Source organism: Fusarium proliferatum, assembly GCF_900067095.1.
Source record: "Fusarium proliferatum ET1 genome assembly, contig: FPRO_scaffold006, whole genome shotgun sequence".
In the NCBI taxonomy this organism is placed as follows: Eukaryota; Fungi; Ascomycota; class Sordariomycetes; order Hypocreales; family Nectriaceae; genus Fusarium; species Fusarium proliferatum.
The window spans coordinates 16396-36269 of NW_022194795.1; the positions used below are offsets into that span (position 1 = coordinate 16396).

The following is a 19874-nucleotide window of genomic DNA, read 5'->3' on the forward strand; positions in this document are numbered from 1 at the left end:
TCAGTCTTCAGTCAGCTCCTTGGGGCAATTTCGAGTATCAGCTCCAGTCGTCAGAAGGCACAACCTCAGTCCTTAGCCAGACTCGCAGATACCACAACAACACGGTCATCAACGTCGTCTAAAGCCTACACTATTTTGATTGGGGGCAAAACAGTCTTGGAGGCTGTAACACAATGTCGTGCTCTGGTCAGTGCCTCGTACATACAGTTCCATCAACGGAAAGGGGCATGTTATCTCAGCTACGAATTAGGGAGCCTTGACATCAGAGTTCAAGTACGATGTTGCCGGTAGTTTGTTGTCTGCTTCCCATCCTTGAGCAAAAGAGAAATGATGGAATATAAGCGGCTTGGTCAGCTTCTGATTGAGTATGAAACAGTCCTCGAGGACGATTGGCAGGGACAGGCATTGACAAAGTCTTATCCCAACGGTGTTAGGAAACTAAACAAGTGCATCAATAATGCCATAGAGAATCCCAACAAAGTCACCTCCGATAAGCCCGACGGACAGACATGCTTTCAGCTCATATTCGAGTATGATCCCCAGTCGTGCACCCTCAGCCACAACCTTGGCCCTCTAGGACAGCCTCCCTCCGACACCAAGCCCTTATTCAGGAGAAATACATCTAAAACGAAGCAGACCAACTTGCCCAGGATCTTGACTCAATTTCCAACGTGACTAGGAAACGCGACTACGAAGGGAATCATTTTTTAGAACTCACAGATCCAAGAGGCAACCGTAAAGAACTATGCATGTGATCCATCAGGCAACATCCTCACAAATACGGACACGACCATTTCTTACGGAAGCAACTCGGCCACTAGAAAATGAGGTGCCGTAACAGCTTTCGACATCTTATGTGATAGGGTTTGGAGGGCAGTTTGCAGGGACACTGGATCTTCAAGTTTGCTTCTCAGCTACGACTCGCTTGGACTACTCACATCTTGCAAACACGATGTCCAAAAAACAATCATGCATGACATAGGCTCCAGATGGCAAGACTCTGAAGTGAGAGGAGTCTGGCAACGGGTGCTCCTTGTTGCCAATCAGCAATGACTATAATGCTCAGAACAATAGAGACGGCTCCAAGATCATCACGATTGAAATGCTTCGTGCTGGTATCTGGATCGGAAACTGTATCAAGACAGGCTCGGGCAATTCCAGAGCACACGCATCTGGGAGCACCCAGGTCTCATCAGCTTTTTTCACCGATGTCAAAAGGAACGCAACACACAGATTCAAGGGCACCGATGGAATTTTTATGGGAACCATCACTTAAGACGACTTCGGAGCATCCAAGATTAAGATAGTGCAGCCAAGCAATACGAGCTTCGACACTCCATGGTAGAGGCTACCACGCAGGGTGCTTTACCCAGAGCTCCATGACGACACATCAGCCTTATTCATAGGTGTATTGTGCTATCACAAACCACAACATCATACAGTGATAGCATTCTTCCTACCCCAAATCAACTGGAACTCAGCGGCTCGCACACCATGTCCTCCGCTTGAACGTCATGCTCGCCCAAAATGCATCAAGTAAAAGTCAAAGGCCATCCTCCCACCGCAATTCTGTTCAAATGTCCACCGAAACTGCAACTTGACACTCCAAACGCCTAAAATGAGTTTATCCTCTCCAATTGTGTCCTCAATACTTTGGCACGGGTGTCTCAAAAGGCTGATGGATGGAGTTCCATCAGGTATGTTCCATCGGATGCAGCCACCTATTCCGTGGCTCCTTCAATTTCTGTGTTCCTCTTTCGGCGCAGATGCGGCAACGGCATCGCGACAACGCTGTTCTAGACGTTGGTACGATCACCTAGCGGCGCGGGCGTTTCCTTCAGAGTTTGAGTTGAAGTGGGCAGGTCAAGGACTTGGGACTCGGCCTCGGTGGCAGCAAGATCCGGAGTTGGCGCTTCTTCGCTGTTTTTGTCGTCTTTGCCTTCACCATTATCCTCCCCGTTGCTTTCACCGTTGCTCTCACCAGTGCCCTCACTGGCACCCTCGCCCTCCATCATGGCAGCCAATCGAGCTGCACGACCTTCCTTTTTGCGAGGTACCGGAGCTATAAAGTCAGCACATCAGTCAAGAAGCTGGGCAATCCGTGTCACTTGCCTCGTCCATTCTCCTGGACATAAAATCGTCTCAGCAGGGCGACAGCATCATCACGACCCCATCCACCCTCAATCTCGTAGCCAGATTCGAGGTTTCCGCCGTCTCCTCCACCTGGAGGATACGAGACGCCCAGTGTTCCGCTTCCGTCAGGAAGCTGCGCTGGCTTTGGTGTTGGGTGTGCGCTGGCAGTCTGGCCATCAGCGCTGACAGGAAGTGAGTTAGCATGAATACTGAAGACACCACCTGTTCCGCCAAACTTGTCGTTGACTGCGCCGAAATAGACCTTCTTGATACCGAGCTGTCGCAAGAGAGAAGCACACATAACGCACGGCTCTACTGTGACGTACAAAATGCTCTCTCGAATGATGGACTTATCAACTCGCGCATCAGGGTGGCACTTCTGGCCATAAGGGTAGAGGTGGCCCTTGGATCCATCTTCATTACCCTCATCGGCGGGTCCTGATTCGACAGAAGAGGCATCAGAAGCCTCAGCTGACTGATTCTCGAGCTTGGGCTTCAGGTAGGTTGTCCTTGGTCCATTCTTGGGTGGGTAAGAGAGCAAAGCGCCGAGGGCCATGAACTCAGCATGGCGAGTACCATTCCGAGTGACGTTGGTTGCATTCATGCCTCGAGCAATCACCTTCCCATCGTGAACAAGGACACATCCCACGGGTGTTTCGTTTGTTCTGAGAGCAAGTCGCGCCTGAGTTGAGAGTTAACTGGAGGTTAAGGATCGCAGGGAATAGACAGCCTCGGTAGAAGGCGGGAGACGGTTTGCTATTTCCAAATTTATTGGTTAACTTACCATGTCAAGAGCTTCTTCAGTGAACTTCATGTGTATCGCTCGCTCCGCTATGACAGCAGGGTCTGTGTAGATGGGGACAGCAGGTACAGACTCAACGGCGGGAGCTGCATCTTCGGCAGCAACAGCAGGGGCAGTGGAGACGACGGGCTTGGGGGATGCTGCGACAGCCTTCTCCTCTCCGATCTTCATACGGGAGAGCGAGTCTGATAACTGGCCCGCAGTCGGCGGTTGGTTCTCCTTGTCTACGATCCCCTGGGGGGGGCGCTTCTGAGGCGGCACCATATCGGAGGCAGCTGCAGATGTTTCGGTATTGGTGAGAGCGTTTTGTTGTTGGCGATTATCAGAAGCGACAGATTTATCCTGATATTTTGTAGATGAAGAATCTGCGTTTGTTTTGTTGTTGTTCTCCCTCTGAGTATTATTGTCGTTGCTGGAGTTCCCCCTGCCCGTTTGATCAGTGTCACTGGCACTGTCAGTCTCGCTTGGAAGCACCCGCCCAAAAAGACGACGCAAGGCCTTTGCACCTGCCGCTTTGGCCGGCGAAAGACCAAGTGACTTGAAAACTCCCATGTTTGGCTTTGTCTCCTTATTCGAGCCTCTGAATGCCTTCACTCCCTCCCTCGCTCACCCACTCACCCACAATCCTCCAGGCTTCAATCCTCCTCTTTACTTCTCAGTGACAATTCCCTTCACTTTCGTACCGTCGTTGTCGATAATCCCTTCACTCGTATCCAAATGTTTCCTTCTCTTCCCGATTTTTACTTTTTTCTTCCTCAACCCTGGTCCTTTGTTCCTCCTTCTAGAACAATAGGCTGACACCAACTGTCGTCTCAAACCCAAGTAACACAGGCTTTTGTGTATTAACAATTCGGATAATGGATAACAATAATCCGGTAAGCTTAATCAGAGCTCACACGAGACTTGCTTAACAAGAAAGTTCAAACAATAGACCAGTAGTTGGCTGTCACTCTAAGATCATCGCCAGATGCAATCACTAGATTTCTGGCAATCGATCGTACAGTACAGATGCCGCCGAACAAGAAAGGCCAAAGTATAGTCGTGCTGCGTCTTCCTATGGTCCCAGAGATGAATTAATGAGAGACAAGAGGAGTAGGATTCTTCTTTTTGCCTTAAATGGCTTAACAAAGTTTCCCCCCAACCTTAAAAAAGTAAGAGAAAGGGTTCAAGATACTCATGTCCTTCATCAATTTGAGAGAAGATTTCATACTTCCATTCTTGCGCTAATCCCTGCTTGATCCACTGTCTAATATAGATGACCCGCCTTCAAAGTCACTCGTCAAATCACAGTCCCTCAAGTTTTACGGAACACAGATTCAGAATACGGTGGCGTCGTCTCCATCACAGACAAGCAACACAAACTTTACTGTTGGTCACCATCTGGCAGGCAGCATAGATCATATCACAGAGGAACGGATTTTAAATATTATACGGCCTTGGAGGCCAGTTCAATTGATTTTGGGCTCGATGCTCGCTCTATAGCAACAGCCATTCCCTGTCAAGACCTGCACAAATGCGCGGCCATTCACTCCCAATGCTAAATGCAATAAATAAAACAAATAAAAAAGGGTGCAAGCTCTATCATGGCTCTAGCCAAAAGCCTGTATGCCAACTCCATTCATTCCACCTGGTGCGCAACAAGGATTCATCGCTACACAGCGATGAGACTTCTGTTCATCGAGACCATTCGACCGACTGACGTCTTGCCGCTTCGTATCGTGCTCTGCAGCCTGCAGACCTTCTCTCCAATGCTGGGCATGATACCATTGACCTTTCGTTGACTGAGTGCAACATTTTGTGTCTGCTGTTCCCGATATTTGTCTTGCGTGACAAACTGCTGAGAGACATAAGACCAAACGGCCGAGGCGATCAACATCGCAGCAATAGATGCAAGTGCTTCCACGCTTGACTGGTCAGATTGAGTTTCCAGGCCAGTCGTGTGGTGAGCTGGCACAACGGGCGCGGGAGAAGGTTGGGATATATCTTCCGCCACATTGTGAATCTCTGCATCTTGAGAAGCTGGTTGCTGTAGGTCGCCTTGTGCATCGACACGTTGGAGAACCGCTTGGGCGGTCACAGTGTGATTTTCGGATGTTCGACAATCCGATAAATCTTCTGTGCCTTCCGTCGCGATTGGCTGATAGCTTGATTGTGCTATCGTCTCCGTGGACTGCGTGCCCAGAGTCGTGGTAGTAGTGGCGGTTGTAGTGGTGGTAGTTGTCTCGAGTGGTCGAGACTCTAATTGTGCTGTTGTTACTCCGCGGGTCTCGATGATATCGCGACTAATTGTCACCTTCTCCGAAGTTAGTTGCCACTCCATCAGAAGCGGGATGGTCAGTGAGACACGTACGTTATTATTCGTGGATAGTTGAGAGTCCACAGAGGACAGCGGCTCAGACACAGAGCCATGCGCGGCGCGGTCTGACGGTGAGTTCGCACTCGAACTCAGAAGTTGCGAGCCGAGACTAGACTCTGGGGTACCGGCGTAATACTCCAGGCCAGCTCCAGGGTCGCGATAGACGTCTTCGCGGCCGAGCTGGCCATGGGTAGTGAGTTGTTGAGGTGCGGATGATGAGGCCACAGAAAGCGATCCAAACAGATCGCCATTCAGGTCGCCGCCGCCAAGTTCGCCGCCACTACTATAGAAGCCACTCGAGGACTCGTTTGGCGGTAGTGGGTTCGGCGCTGGTGACCTAGGCTGACTAATAGACTGCTTGGAAACTTCAATCGGGACCATACGCTCATCTTCAGAGAAGACTGAAGCAGGAGAGTAAAGGCTAAAGTCCACATAATCGTGATTGGCTTCGGTCTGGTTGAATGGCATATACGCCGCAAGATCCGTAAGTCCTGCTAGGTCCTCGTCGCGTGGACGACGGAGTAAGTCTTGGTCTGTTGTGGGAGTAACAGGCTTCGTAGAGTCCTCAGAGAGGAAGGAGGAGGATCCAGGAGAGAAGTAGCCCTCGGGGTCATTAAAGAAGTCATAGTTGTCGTCCTCAGTGGGGAACTGGACAAATTGTTCCCATGGCTCGACTCCCTGTTCTGTAGGAGCAGACAGGCTGTCGAGTTCGGCTGAGAAGTCCTGCTCGGGGAAGGCCAATTGCGTGAAGGCATCCTGAACAACGACAGGAGTGGCCTTGGGTTCTGGGGCCACTGTCTTTGTCTTCTTGGTCACCTTAGCAGGCTGAGCCGCTGTGCTGGAAACACCACGCTTCTTGTGGCTAGGATCGCAGCGAATCTTCTTCTTCTTGCAGCTATCGCAAGCCTTGATGATTCGCATGAGATGAGCGTGATCTCGCTGCTCCTTTGTCTTGGATCCTCGGGAAGCAGAGTTGGTCACATCCCGTCCATCCTTGGTCATGATCTTCATACCAGGGAGGTTGGAGAAGTCGGTGGCCTGGGGGCTGGAGGTCGACTTGGGAGATGAGCGGCGAGAAGAGCTTGAGGTGTTCACATTGCTCCAATCCCAGGTAGAGGTAGCGGGGCTGGTGTTGAAAGAAGATCCATAACCAGAATCCTGAAGAGGGCTGGCAGTAGCAGGAGAGTCGGCAGCGGAGTAGATTGGGTAGAACTTGAAAGTCTGCCCAGTCAGGTGAGCATACTCAAAGTAGTCGAGAGCGATGCTGGCCCGCTTCTCCTGGTTGGAGGCGGGTCCAGGCATGTAAGCGTTGATCATGTCATCGAGCTCACGGGTGCCGATGGCCGGGAAGAACTGGAGCTGAGCACCAAGAGTAGGCTGGAAGACCGAGAATCCTTGAGGAAGAGTATTGGTGTTGGACGCCATTGCAAGCACGAAATTTCCGTTCAAAGTTACTTGAAAGGGCGGAATTTTGAAAACGGGAACAGGGCCTTGAAATTGCTGTAATACTCTCCAAATCCAATATCCTGGAGAGCTTGGTAGATCACGTCAGCTGGCTAGATGCGACTCTGTTAGTCGATCGATGCATAAGGTGTGACAGGTTCGGATAGTTGCTTACTCCGACCTGCTTACTCTCACGTGAAGCGTTTGGGTACTTGTCAAGGAGTCAAACGAGAGACTATGGTGTTTTGAGATCGCTCGAAATGGGACGTGCAAGTGAGAAACAGGAAGACTGCGCCAAGAGAGATGCGTAGAGTCTTGTTTCGTTGACGCGTATCAGATTGAACTGAAGGGGGATAGAGAGATAGGCAAAGCCTTGAGGTACCGAACTTGTCGCCAGTTTCGGTGTTAGTGTAGCGTGTGTTGTGTTTTGTTTTATGTCAATGCTGGGAAGGACTATTGCGATACAAGATATTCTCTTGATCGAATAATCGAATCAGTCGTGATAGTGACGAGAAGAGGAAGTGAAGGAGGAAACGCCTGAGGCCACGGGGGAGGGCGTCGTCGAAGTATTTCACTGTCTGTTTGATGGAAACCGCAGGTGCCCGGGCGGAAGCATGGCGCAGCACTTCGAGGGAAAGTCAGAGTGGAGGAGATTGAGTCTTTCGGCGTGCTCGAAAAGGAAAAGCGCGACAAGGCAGAGTGACACCCAGCCACCAATCATGTTCCTGGACTTTTGTAAGATCCGCCCCAAGAAATATGCCTATTGGTCAACCTGACCCACCATCTGCACCATCAGAGCTAAGACTTCGGCGAGAGAAAAGCATTCTTGGTTGGTCAATGCTTTCAAGCCCGCATACGAGGATGACTCAACTTCCGCGACCCCAGATTTGAAACTCGTTCGACCCCATGTGTTAGTTACACTACGGTTAAGTCGGAGGCCGTACCCTCGCTCAGCCATTGTTGGTTGAGTGATATCTCGTCTCAATAGTCTCAAGGATCATCGATCAACTGGGGAAACGCCGAATCATCATATCATTATTGTGTAAACTATTGAGATCTCTTCAGTTATGACTCTTCGTTCTTCATACCACGTAACTTGGTCTCGTCTCACACCGGGTGGACTTTCTCCTATGAGAAGATAAAGGCAAAAAGGCAAAGGGGCAAAGGTAAAGGCAAAACTTAGAGTGATAACTCCAACCTTGCACTCTCATCAAAATTTGAAGTGTAAAACCCTGAGGCAGGTCAGAGCCTGCCTGGTCTTGATAACAAAACTCCTGGTAACATTGTTGGCTCCGTTTTGAACGCCAAGTGAGTTGGTTGATGAGGGACAGCAAGACGGGGCCCAGTGGCCTCTTATATATATTCCAGTGGAACCAACAACATTGTGCCCGACCGTAGTTATCTGGGCATCAAGTAAGCAGACGCAGCACTTCCCAGGATCCACACCTTGTCCATTCTTTAGTTCACGACACCAGAACCCAAAGATTGGCCGCGTGAACCATGCCGAGAAACAAAACAAGGGGTGCTGCGGGGGTAGACACCATTCTAAACTTCGACTCATTCTGATTGTATTCGTCAAACGTCCAAATAGGAAACCTCACACGATAGACGCCGACAGAGTGTCAACTTAACACCTGTAGCCCATTCCGATCCCCCAACATGCTGATAAATCACCAAAACCTTAATGACAAGGCGCCGAGATGACTCTATCGGCGACACGTAGATACTTTGTGCAGACCCACTGCTCTGGCTTTCTTGCTCGCTCTGCTCCTTTACGCACAACTGAGGCACTGCAGTCTCAATGGCTCACAAGGGTTTTCCAGCGATTCCACAGCAGGGCATGTCTGCAAAGACTGAACGGCACTAATCTGACAGATGGCTTGGAGCTCGCTGTACCATCCAGTGCTCTTGCTGCTCGAGAGTTTTGTACACGGCCATACTGTTGGCGAGCCTTTGGGGTGAGCTGGCCAAGCGCAGATCGGGTCGGACAACAGAAGTAGTCGTCGTCCGAATTCGTGGCTGACCAATATCCCTGTTTACTCAAACAAAGCAAGCATTGACCCCGAGGATCGAGTCGTGCAGAGCGGTTTCTTGTTCTTCGACAGGCTTGGGACTGGCCAGTAGCCTCTCAATCATCAAACCTCTTCATTTCGTGAGTTTTAGCGAATCGTCTTGAACATCGATGGGAGCGGCCAGGGGTAGCAATGAAGGCCTTCAGTGGGAAACTCGTACCTAGTACATCCGTTGTTGCTCAACAGAATATAGATAAAGCCGTTGGTTGACAGCTCAGACGCGGAGGTAATGTCAGTCCGGATTACTGATGGAGGGGTCCGTGTGAAAGACAGAAGTGCCAAAAGTATTCGCAGGTAGTGTCGGTAAAAACGACGTTCCAGACAAAGTCAGAAACCCCCAGCAACGGCGTAGTTCTCGGAAAGGTCCTTCTCCTACAAAGAATTTCTATGCAGACACAAGAAAACAAAACATGAGGTGCCTTGCCGTATCACCGTCGAGGCATTCTTCTCGTAGGCCTCGTCATACCTAGTAGATCCTCTGCATGCCTGCTCCAAGCACCACCATTTGCTCTACAGAACACCGGCAATTCTGATTGAGGCACATGGTTCAAGGGGGGTATATTCTTTGGTGGCTGCGCCGGAGCAATGCGAGACGAGGTAGCAGGTTCAAATTGAACCAGTGTTTGTGGCGGCAACCCGGCCGCGTCTTGTTTTCTCGCGGCTTTCCTACCTCTAGTCGCAGGGTTCACAATACGCGGTCGTTGCTTTTCTTGTTGTTCTTTTCCATTGGCTGGTGGCTGTGCTGCTTCGAGCCTTTTCCCACTCGTTAAGGGGGCTTCTGCTTCAGTGTTTTTATCCTTCGTCAATGGATGTACTATTTCTGGTTCTTTCTCACTTGTTGCAGGCTGTACTTCTTTGGATTCATTCTCTTTGGCTGAGGATTCTTGTACCTTAGGGTCTCTCGAACCTGTTTTCGATGCGCTGGCTTCCTTCCCTGGCACCCTTGTTGCTGGTTGACCTATTTCGGGCTGTTTTGCGTTCGTTGGGGGTCGTGCTATTTCGGTTTCACTCTCTTTTCCTTGCAACGCAGATTCTGCAGCTTCAGATGCTCTGCTATTCGTGGAGCGCGGTACTATGTCTGGTTCCTTCGTATTCGCTGAAGACTGTGATGGTTCAGGTACCTTTGATTTTGTTGGGGGTTGCTCCTTCTCAGGCTCTTTCTTATCCGTTTGTAGTTGTTCCACTTCAAGTCCGTCGCTGACAGACTTATGGTTGGTTGGTACCACTGTTGTATCGCGAGCTTGGCCAGGAGGCTTCTCAGCTATTTTCAGGTCGTTACTTGGCTTTTTGACCTCAGCCGGCTCAGCATGACCGACGTTGAAACCTCCCATCGAAAAGCCTTCATCTGGCATAACAAAACCAATAATTTCTCTGCTCTTGACGCTTTTCCGTGACATCTTGGTGATACGTGGGCCAGAACTGGGCTTAGGCTCAGGTTTTCGACTAGCTTTCGACGCAAGAGACAAGCCTTCTTCATCGTCAGATATTGCTGGAGAATCGAATGCTGAGGTCTCGCCTTCGTTGTCACTGAGCACAACAGGGGCTGCCCTGTTTCGTGTGCGTCGGCTTGGATTTATCCGTCGGCGAGGAGATGTAGGGGATCTCCTATCTCCAGAAAGCCCACTGGCTGAAATTGCATCGTTGGTTGGTAAAAGTTCGACCTCTGGCTCTTTCAGGGCTTCGGATTCAATATCTGAGTCCTTCTCGCGGGCCGGCTCTTCTGTATTCGAGTTATGAATCGTGATTGACTGGCCATAAGGCTCCTCCACGGAGTGATGAAGCTCACTCGGCTTAGCTGAGTCTTTTCGCTTTTTCGAAACGGTCGCCTTTGTCTTCATCCTCTCAGTAGCTGGGGGTTCTTCTGAAATCGAGGCAGCGCGGGCGATGGTATGCGATGTTTTTTGCATGTCGCTTCCAGCTCCTGATGAGGGGGGGGCTGGTTTTCCCGCTGAGCCTGGTCGACTTCCTTCTTTCCTTTGAGCCATCATGAGCAGCCCGCGCCGCTGCGTTGGTCTGATCCTAAGCTCTGTCCGTGGTTCCTTCGCAGGATGAGGTTTATCCGTATCGGATTCTGTTGCGGATGCTATATCGGCACTCAGTGATCGCTTCGTTCCCTGATGTTCCGCTTTGCTCGGTTCTTTTCTTTTGGTCGTGTTTGAGACAGCGCTCTCGGGGCGGGTTCGGGAAGTCTTTGGATGCGGTAGTGCCTCCACGACCTCATCCTCATCTTCATCGACAACGATGGGTTTTTGGGCGACCTTTCGGGTAGACTCCTTTGTAGACCTTTGGATTGCTGGAACAGAGTCACTCCTTGCCTTCTTCGGGCGTGGTGGGCGGTTGTCCGCAGGTGGCACCAATGCTTGTTCCATGGCTGGAGAATCCTCACTTTCCGCCAACCAAATGAGAAATGCTTCATCGTCAGCTGCTGGTGATTCTATATCGCATTTGTCAGATTCAATTGTTTTTGACGGTTTGGGCACAGATGTTCGGTTTTTGGCCGGTCGGTCTGCATTGGCATCCTGATGTCCTCGGCCTTTGCGTGAGCTATTCGCGGCTGCATCACTACGATGTTTTGGTGCTATGGGCTCTTGGGTGAGAAGTGAAACAACCTCACCTTCGGGAGGCGGTTGCCGAGATTTCACCGGCTTTGGGGTTTTCGTGCGATTCTTCGATAGAGGTTCTCGAGCCCGAGGAAGTTCGCTGGTTCGATTGTGCTCATTGCCTGCCAGCAGCTCCTTCAACGATGCCCGTTGCGTAAGAACTCGACGGGGTGCAGCCTGACGAGTGCTGGTCTCCGCCTCTTCAGGGTTAGAAGAAGGCGGTGGTGATTTTGAGCTTCCATCAGCACGCCTTGATGTGCCATCTCGTGAGCCAGGTGGTGCAACTTTTGGCCTTGCAGCAACCCTATCATGCAATGGTTGACTTCGAGCTGAGGGTATTGAAGACGAGAACGGAGTGAGAGTTAAAGTCGTTCCAAATAGAGCCCGAGCATGCCCCATCTTACTCGGAGGCGACTCCTCTCGTCTTCTCCTTTTGCTTGGCCGTGCGTCTTCTGATGGTGAATCTTGCTGCTGACCTGGGCTCTCTGCCATCTTGCGCTGCTCAAACGGCGAGTGGGGTGAAATGACGGCCCTCCCAATTCTCGAAGCTCCTCCAACAAGATTATCAAGCGGGCGATGTCTGAGTTGAAAATGGGGGGCATTTTGGTCGTTTCTTGGTGTTTGAGTTACTGCTGCAGTCGATCCTGGTGTTCGCGTTGTCCCAGCATTTGTCCGGCGCTTCTCGACTTCCTTTGCGCGCTTGTCCAGTAGCTCTGTGAGATCCTGTTCTCGTTGTCCAGTACAATCCGAAACTTGAACAATCGCTGCACCACGATCCAGCTCAAACTCATCACCAGGCTCAAGGTCACCACCTTCTTGCCAATGAGCATCGCCTATGAAGTGGTTGCGATCATCATACACCATAACTCGCTTGTTGAACGTGTGATATTTTAGCACTCCATCTTGCCACCTTTTTTGCTTTCTCTTCAGATCGTGTGTAAAGAGACAAATGAAATCCACCACGAGGGCAGCTTTAGGTACTGAAGCAGTCATGCTTGGTGAAAAGCTAGGTATGACCTCTCGAGCTCATAAAACAATAACTCCTTCAACATTTCGATGTCGTAAAGATCGTTCAAATGTGCTGCAGCACACGAAGTCCACGAAAAGGCAAGGTTTCACTAACACGAGGTGGACAAACGGAACGCGTAGAGTTAAATTGAAGTGGCTCGAACGGCAGGCAAACGCGACGCCAAATCACGTGTTGATTCACACCACAGCTCTTGCTGCCTGGAGTGCCGCCTACCCTGTACATCTTGGCTCGTCAGTCTTAGGCAGCACCAAAGAAACTGAAACATGTACATCATTTGCATGCAGCTTCAGCTCAACCTCATTTGTGTATTGTCGCGACGTTAGGACTTTTTGTCAGAATAAATTCAACAGAGTTTTTTTTCTTTATTCTATTTTCGCGGCATGCATTTGCAGACCTTTTGCAGACTGGACTCACACAAGGCGAGGCCTCAACATGAATGTATATGATGAAGCTGGCATGTAAAGGAAATAGTTCAACGGGAACGAGGTCTTCAATGGTGTTTTGCTTGCACAAAAAGTACTATCATCTCACCTGCTACTGACCACTTCAACATCACAGAGAACAGCATATACTTATCTGCGGAGATGGGTGGCCCAGTGGTCACCATTTAGTCCTTACAAATGAAATGTATTCTATGGGTATCATGCCTCAACACGTACGGTATCAAATTGTACCAGATGCAGCTAAATAACACGCTGAATGTCACCTAGGAGGGATATCAGGCCACTGATGGGCTCATCTCCAACCAACGCCCTTTGTCAAATGAAAACAACAAGTCCAGCCAGTTTCGATGCAAGAACCATGCTCAATCTGTATGCATATGCCACTCTATCTCAATATCCCAACATAGTAACTGGTAAGAGAAAGAAATTTGTGACATGCTACCATATTTTTAGCGACTCATGTAGTCACCATTACCAACGTTTTCAAGTGAAATGGGGGTGACAGGGCCAGGACTTCCTATGGGAAGGAGTCTGGGTGATAAGGGCTTCTGACAGCCGGGAGTAGCAAAGCGAGAGTCCCGGAAGGGAAGGTCCTTGAGTGACAATCCAGGCTTGTCGCCAGATTTGGCCGAGCTACTGATGAGTTCATTTGCAGCCATACTTGTTTGCGTAACCATATCGCGTTGATACTGTAGTAACTTGCGACGAAGCTCGGTCTCTTGTTTCGACAGGCTACTTGCATTGGGGATTGCACTGGAATCGGATCCAACGTTGGAAGACACGCTTCCAGACAGCGGAGGACGTAGATTTGATTGGGCGCCATTTCTACTTTCGTAGTTGGATGGATAGTATTTGCCCATGGGGACAGGGTGGTCATGGAAGCCTGGGGCAAGGTAGGAGGCGACGGGAGTGTTTGAGTGAGACATGACTACACTTTGAGCTGGATGAGAAGTGGGAGAGTCCGCGTAGATTGGTCCAGATTCAGAGATGAGACGACTCATGCGAGTGTCGGGATGATGCTGGAAAGGGTGTGGCCGATGGACACGACTGTTGGGATCCTCGTGAAGTGGGAAGTAACCTCTGCAACGGTGTTAGTCCACGTGGGTGCTTAAGATGAATGGAACGAAATTGTATTGAGAGAGCATGGGAAATGGACATCTTACCCAGGAAGGTCACCTCTTGCAGATAAGGGTTCGGGAGGCGTGCGTGCGGGAGCGGAAGTGAAACGTCTGATTTGAGGTAGATCGATAGCTATAGGTCGAACGTGGCTGCGGCTGCGCGGGGTTGAGGGAGCTGATGGAGCTGATGGAGTGCCAGGAGCAGACCTCTCGTTGTCGTCTAATAAAGAGGGGACATGTAAGTACAAAAAGGAAGTCCAGTAGGAAGAATAAGGTTTGCGATGACCGAATGCGTAGTGACGAAGGGAGGGTCGATGACAACAAGATCGAAAACAGGATAATTGAGGAATAGCACAGGATATAAGAACATTTTAAAGCAAAAGCCGGTAGTGCACTTCAGGGCCAGTCCAGGCGTCACTCAACGGCCAACCCCGGGATGGTTGATGGGGGCCGCTAGACTACCCCGCGATGGCTGGGAAGTGAGTGTGGGGAGAGCAGCGAGTAGCGCGATAAAGCATGGCCATCATCCCGGTGCAAGAGACATTTTGACTCGGAAATGATTGAGAAGAGGTGGAGAAGGGGCAGATGATTTGAGGGGAAAAGGAAAAGATGAGCGAAATAAAGTGAGGAGAATTGTGGAAATTGGGGAGCGTGACAAGTCAAGCAGATCAAAGGCCAACGACTCAAGAGATGGATGTTGAAGATGGACAAGCTCGAGAAGCCAATATGGCATTCTCGAAAACGGGGGGTGCGGGAGCCTCCCGAGACCTCAATCCCGCCCCGCGCGCTTTGCGCCAGTCAATCGCCGGGTGCATCATTGGTTAGGATGCTCCAATAGACAACTTGAGTAGCGTTGATAGGCACAACTATTGATGCATTGCGCTGGTGGGACAGGGACAGCGGCGTGGAGGCGGCTCTTACATGATTCGACCTCTTCAGAACAGGCATCCCTTTTCTTTACACAGCATCGCATCTATTCGTTGTACATTTTTGTTTTGTTTTTGGTGGTGTACAACCAGAGCTTATGCCATGTGTCAGGGTCTCTTGGGTTCGTAGAGGGGAATTTGTGGCACCGAACCAAGTCTGAGCAGGAGAACGTGTCTCGCCTCGGAGCTTTTTGCACGATGCGATGCCAGCTGCCGGGTTGAGCACCGCCCGTCTCCGTCCGGGATCGTCGGCCGGAGGATAGCCCCGACGTCCGGCCGCAAGAAGGTTGAGATCACTCACTTGAGGCCAGGTGATGGAAGATCATTGAGAGGGAGGTGGGGATGGATGGGTAATCAGGGGTCAAACGACTGGATATTGGATATGCATTCCAAGCAATCCGTACAATGTTAATGCCCAATGCCAACGTACCTGAGAAGTAGGAAGTGCGAGGTTCAATGTCATCAAGGTCGAAGAATCCGTCTTGAAGTTCACTTGGTCTTTGGGATGGAATCGCTGGGGTGTTTCGCCCAGACAGGTCGAATTCACCGATGATTTCACCTGATCGTGGGCTTTGAGGAGGGTTGGCTTGGTCGGAATTCGTAGACATGGAGCGGCCCGGCATGGAAGGTCGAATTCGGGGTGATAAGTAAGGAGATTTGATGGTTCTGGCAAAACTGGCCATATCGTCGCTGCAGTCGTGATTCAGCGTCTGAGGTTTGAGTCTTTGGTCTCTTTGGGAATAGCTATTCGCCTGACTGAGAACCCAGCCTGAGTCTTGAATCAAGCGCCAACGTCGCTGCATAGGTAGGTATATATGGAGGATTGAGAAGCAGCAGGAGATGGAGTGGATTGGATTGAATGAATGCGCGCTCACGGGAGGGCGGCGGCAGTCGGGGAGGTTTGATGATTAACAATGAGGGGCAGGTCGTGTCGGTGTTGCAAATGGCGGGCGGCCAAGAGAAGATGATAAGAGTACAATAGAGTGACTTTTTCGAAGGTGAATGTATTGGACGAAATGCCACGGAGGACGGATAAAAAGAAGTGAGGCGGATGAATAAGGTAGGTAGGTAGCTGTAACTCAAGAATGTGATGGCGGCGTCAAGATGCAATGTTAATAAAAGGCAAACACCCAACACAACACAACATGACACTGCAGTGTAGTAGTATGTAAGCAAGCGCAACGCAACGCAACGCACCGCAGTATACTGGTAGTACAGTACAGGAGAGTACAGTAAGTAAGATGAGTAAAGTGTATGCCTATTTGGGCGAGAAATGAAGGGTTCCCTGAGAAATGAAGATCGAAGGGTTCCGAAACGGTTTTGTTATCGCAAGCGAGACACACTCACTTCACTCACTAGACACACTCTTTCATGGATGGATCCAATGTCAGAATTGATCTTGCCTCTCCCGTTCCATCCTGGTTCTTTCCAGCGCCTCCCAACCCCCGAAAAGTGGGAGTTCCAACAAATCAGCTCCCGAGTACCTCGAGCGAGGAACATCGGGACGTGAGCCAGAAGCCAGAGAAGCCCAAAATCCAGGGCAAGGCGAGGTTTAGTGGATCGCTTCCACCACGTACCGTGACCCTCTGCAGCGGGTTTCCCAATGTTTCCGATGCTGGAACCCGCTACAAGGTACCCGTTCTAGAAATGCGACATGCAACCACGAGTTTGGCAGGTATCCCGCTAGGACTTTTGAGGCACACTCTGCTGGGGTGACCCTTGATTTGTACCTGGTTGCATGCGCCGTCACCGTACAGAATGCCAAGGAAATACATGCGGGACGACCCTGTGAGCCACTCAAAAGTCACCAACGCAAACAAAGAAACCAAGCACAGCGTTTGCTTTGGTTGGGTTTGGTTTTTATTTTTGCTGTGCCATCCCGTCTACGGCCAGGCCAGACTCAGATGGTTTGCAGAGACGAATTAGAACTCGCGGTCAACGACCTGGACGCAGCAAACTAACGAATTAGTCCCTGAGATTTGCTGTAGGCACCCTTTGAAAACGAGACCCCTCCTTGGTTTGTTTTTGGTCAGGTCAATGACGCCGTTTGGACGGTGTATTATCCGTCTCCGCGAATATTCTGATTTCCAAGTCTTGGAAGACAGTCACAGGCACTCTTTGTGAGGAGATAATTTTGCATGTATGTACGGAGTATGTACCGTATAGTATTATGTACATGCGAGGTCAATAATACGTGGGCAATATTATATTCAGGAACTTATGATCGCATTTGCTAACAATTCCCATTATGGGTATTCGCAATCTTAGACCCTCGTATCACTCACTACACTACTGTACACTCCAACTTGCTCACTCACAACCACCATCACCTTAAAAAAAAAGATGGTATCAATGAGACATTTGAGCATTTGACCGCTCGTATTCAATGCCTAATGTCGTAGAATATTCCCACGTGCATTTCTTATCGCTTAACTTACCGCCTCTACAGGCTACGATCAACACTCACATCACCACCAACGCTGCCCAACATCTCCGCCGGTATCAACAAAGAGGACAAGAGATCAACAGATCCTTGCACCAAAAACAAACGGGCTCTCAGAAGCGGCCCCCACTTGAAGCTTCCATCAGGCATCTGATCGACGTCATGGCAAGAGAGTAGCTTGGCTTGGCCCGCTCACAAGCGCCGCTTGCTTTCGCCCGTGAGTCGAAAATCCTAATCCCCTTGAGGGTCAGGGTCAAGACACAAAGGTCAGAGCGAGAGACGCAGCCAGTCAAACGCCAGACCCTTGAAAAAAGGGCAAAAAAGACCCCTTCTCCCTCTGAGGAAAAGTCCGTCATCGTCACATCACCCCTCGGAAGCGTTGGAGGCGAACCTGTCCACGATCGACGATCGACGATCGACGCTCGCCCCTCTTTGCTCTCTCTCTTTTCTTCTTTAGGTCCTGGTCAAACTGGTGCAACATCCTTCTCCGTGGTGGTGCCATATCGACGCTCTCCAGGGTACTACGAAAGGGTATCTCGGATATCATTCTGTCTTGGCGCAAACGGTGGTTCGGCAAGCTGCACTTTCTTGGCTTTGTGTTGCCAATGCCAATGTCCGTGGTGATTACACAGCATGAATCCTACAGTGACTGCCCGTTGACTGTCCATTGGTTAAGCAAGTTTCACTGCTGCCGGCGGCCGTTGGTAGATCTAGCCACCCATCTCACGAGCCATGTTGCACGCCGTACGGGAGGCTGCCGTAGATGGTTGCACCAATAAGTGTGATATTCTCGATTCAGTTGATAGCGATAAATTTTGAGTTCGATGCAGATATTAGTGTTTCAGGAACAAGCAGTCTTTGTCGGAAAAGGAAAAGTAAGGAAACACAGAAAAACCATGGTATCAAAAGTCGTGCCAACATCCCATCTCGTCTCATCCATTCCCATCGCAGCATACAGACACACAAAACACGCACAAACGCGCGCGCACACACACACACACACACATACACACAAACAGCCCGACCTGCAGGCCTCCCTTCCCATTACTGTTCCATTACCATTGCCGAATATCTCCGTCGCGAGTTGCATTTGTGTATCCCATATGCAACCACCCTCAACATGTCCGTCTCTTTCTGAGGGGGGCTGATACGCCCGTTTGTGTCTGATCAGACATGAGCGCGGCCAGTAAATTTGGATCGAGTGTCCCTGTGCTTCCACCAGTAGCCCAGGGCCGCCAAGGTAGCAATCAGCCAGAGCAGGGCGCTGGCGAGATCGACCCAGACCGCGTTCTTCATGCGCTTGACACCACCGTCACCCTCGGCGTCCTCATTGATGTACATCTGCAGGTTTCACAAATGTCAGCCAAACGATGCCGCCGATCGTTTGCAGTAAGCACTTGACGACAGATAGAACGTACCTTGCCAAAGACGCCAAAGAGGGCGATCCAAAGGACGAATAGAATGAAGTCCCATATCGCGACAACAAAGCCGGCGACACGCAGTACAAACGGGATAAAGTAGAGTACACACGTCACGGCAGAGATGCTACCAACAACCACGGCATAGACCTGTGCATTGAACTTTTGTCAGCACTGTATTGTATTGTATTGCATTGCATTGTAGCAGTGTGCATTTGCACGTTGACGAACGGAGAGAGCAAGTCACTCACCCACTTAGAATCGGAGTATTTGCCCTGCTTATTCGCATTATGAAGGTCGGTACCATACAAACCGATAGTGGTCAGAGCCAGAGCGAATAGGAAGAAGTGGATGGTGGAAAACACCACATAGCTGATAGCTAGATCCTTGATACCCATGGTCGCTTTGGTTTGCTTTGGTTTGCTCTGTGTCGGCAATTCGAACGGGAATTCGCAAAGGGGGTGGATATTACGAGAAAAGATTGACGAGATGAGGTTATCGTAGGTCGGAGCGGGTCAGTGATTGATTGATTGATCGATCGCAGATTCAGACGTAAAGGAAAGAGGACCGCGGGTTTATTAGGTAGGATGAGTCAAGAAAATGAGCTGGTCACTGAAGCGTCGCTTTGACTGGGCGTGCAAAATTGTCAAGCTTGGCGAAAACTCGCTCGTTCGTAGGGTAGACCGCCAGTTAATTAATAGGTAGGTAGCGTAGCGAAGGGAAGCCTCTGCCGTCATTCCTGCGACCTAAGAAGCGAGATCGACCTAAAACTCAACAGAATCTAATTTCGCCCTTGGAAATTGTCGTGATTCACTGATATGACCCTATGACGTAGTGCAAAGCAAGCTTGTTTTAGTCGCTGCATGACCCCTGACTCTGACATCTAGACCCTGAGTCTCTGTTCTAGAGGCTTCGGATTATCGAACTTCCGCTTTTAGATGCTGCCTTGTGATCCCTTCAATCAAGGAAGAGAAAGTCATGCAGAGCTGAAAATTGCTAGCGGATGAGTTGTTAAAAGTTTATCAGTTTAGCGGGTAATTTCCAACCTTGAGTTTTGGTCTTTTTCAAAGTTCAATCGATGTCAACGTCA

The 19874-nt window shown here is 50.1% G+C and overlaps 5 protein-coding genes across 5 annotated transcripts; all 5 read right to left on the bottom strand.

Moving 5' to 3' along the window:
- Positions 1-1796: 1796 nt before the first annotated feature.
- On the bottom strand, positions 1797-3487 carry FPRO_09088 (putative TAD2-tRNA-specific adenosine deaminase 2; the record flags this gene model as incomplete). The annotated part of the gene is made up of 3 exons (XM_031232443.1): positions 1797-2062; positions 2179-2815; positions 2918-3487. 3 exons carry the CDS (start codon positions 3485-3487, stop codon positions 1797-1799), a joined length of 1473 nt encoding a protein of 490 aa, XP_031082379.1.
- Positions 3488-4586: 1099 nt separating this feature from the next.
- Positions 4587-6716, bottom strand: FPRO_09089 (uncharacterized protein; the record flags this gene model as incomplete). Its single annotated transcript, XM_031232444.1, has 2 exons — positions 4587-5228; positions 5286-6716. 2 exons carry the CDS (start codon positions 6714-6716, stop codon positions 4587-4589), a joined length of 2073 nt encoding a protein of 690 aa, XP_031082380.1.
- A 2058-nt stretch (positions 6717-8774) lies between these two features.
- FPRO_09090 (uncharacterized protein) lies at positions 8775-12399 on the bottom strand (the record flags this gene model as incomplete). Its single annotated transcript, XM_031232445.1, has 4 exons — positions 8775-8877; positions 8967-9051; positions 9477-11240; positions 11421-12399. The coding sequence occupies 4 exons, from the start codon at positions 12397-12399 to the stop codon at positions 8775-8777; spliced, it is 2931 nt and encodes a 976-aa protein (XP_031082381.1).
- A 929-nt stretch (positions 12400-13328) lies between these two features.
- On the bottom strand, positions 13329-15606 carry FPRO_09091 (uncharacterized protein; the record flags this gene model as incomplete). The annotated part of the gene is made up of 3 exons (XM_031232446.1): positions 13329-13959; positions 14043-14217; positions 15354-15606. The coding sequence occupies 3 exons, from the start codon at positions 15604-15606 to the stop codon at positions 13329-13331; spliced, it is 1059 nt and encodes a 352-aa protein (XP_031082382.1).
- Positions 15607-18533: 2927 nt separating this feature from the next.
- FPRO_09092 (uncharacterized protein) lies at positions 18534-19182 on the bottom strand (the record flags this gene model as incomplete). Its single annotated transcript, XM_031232447.1, has 3 exons — positions 18534-18707; positions 18785-18934; positions 19036-19182. The coding sequence occupies 3 exons, from the start codon at positions 19180-19182 to the stop codon at positions 18534-18536; spliced, it is 471 nt and encodes a 156-aa protein (XP_031082383.1).
- Between the last annotated feature and the right edge of the window lie 692 nt (positions 19183-19874).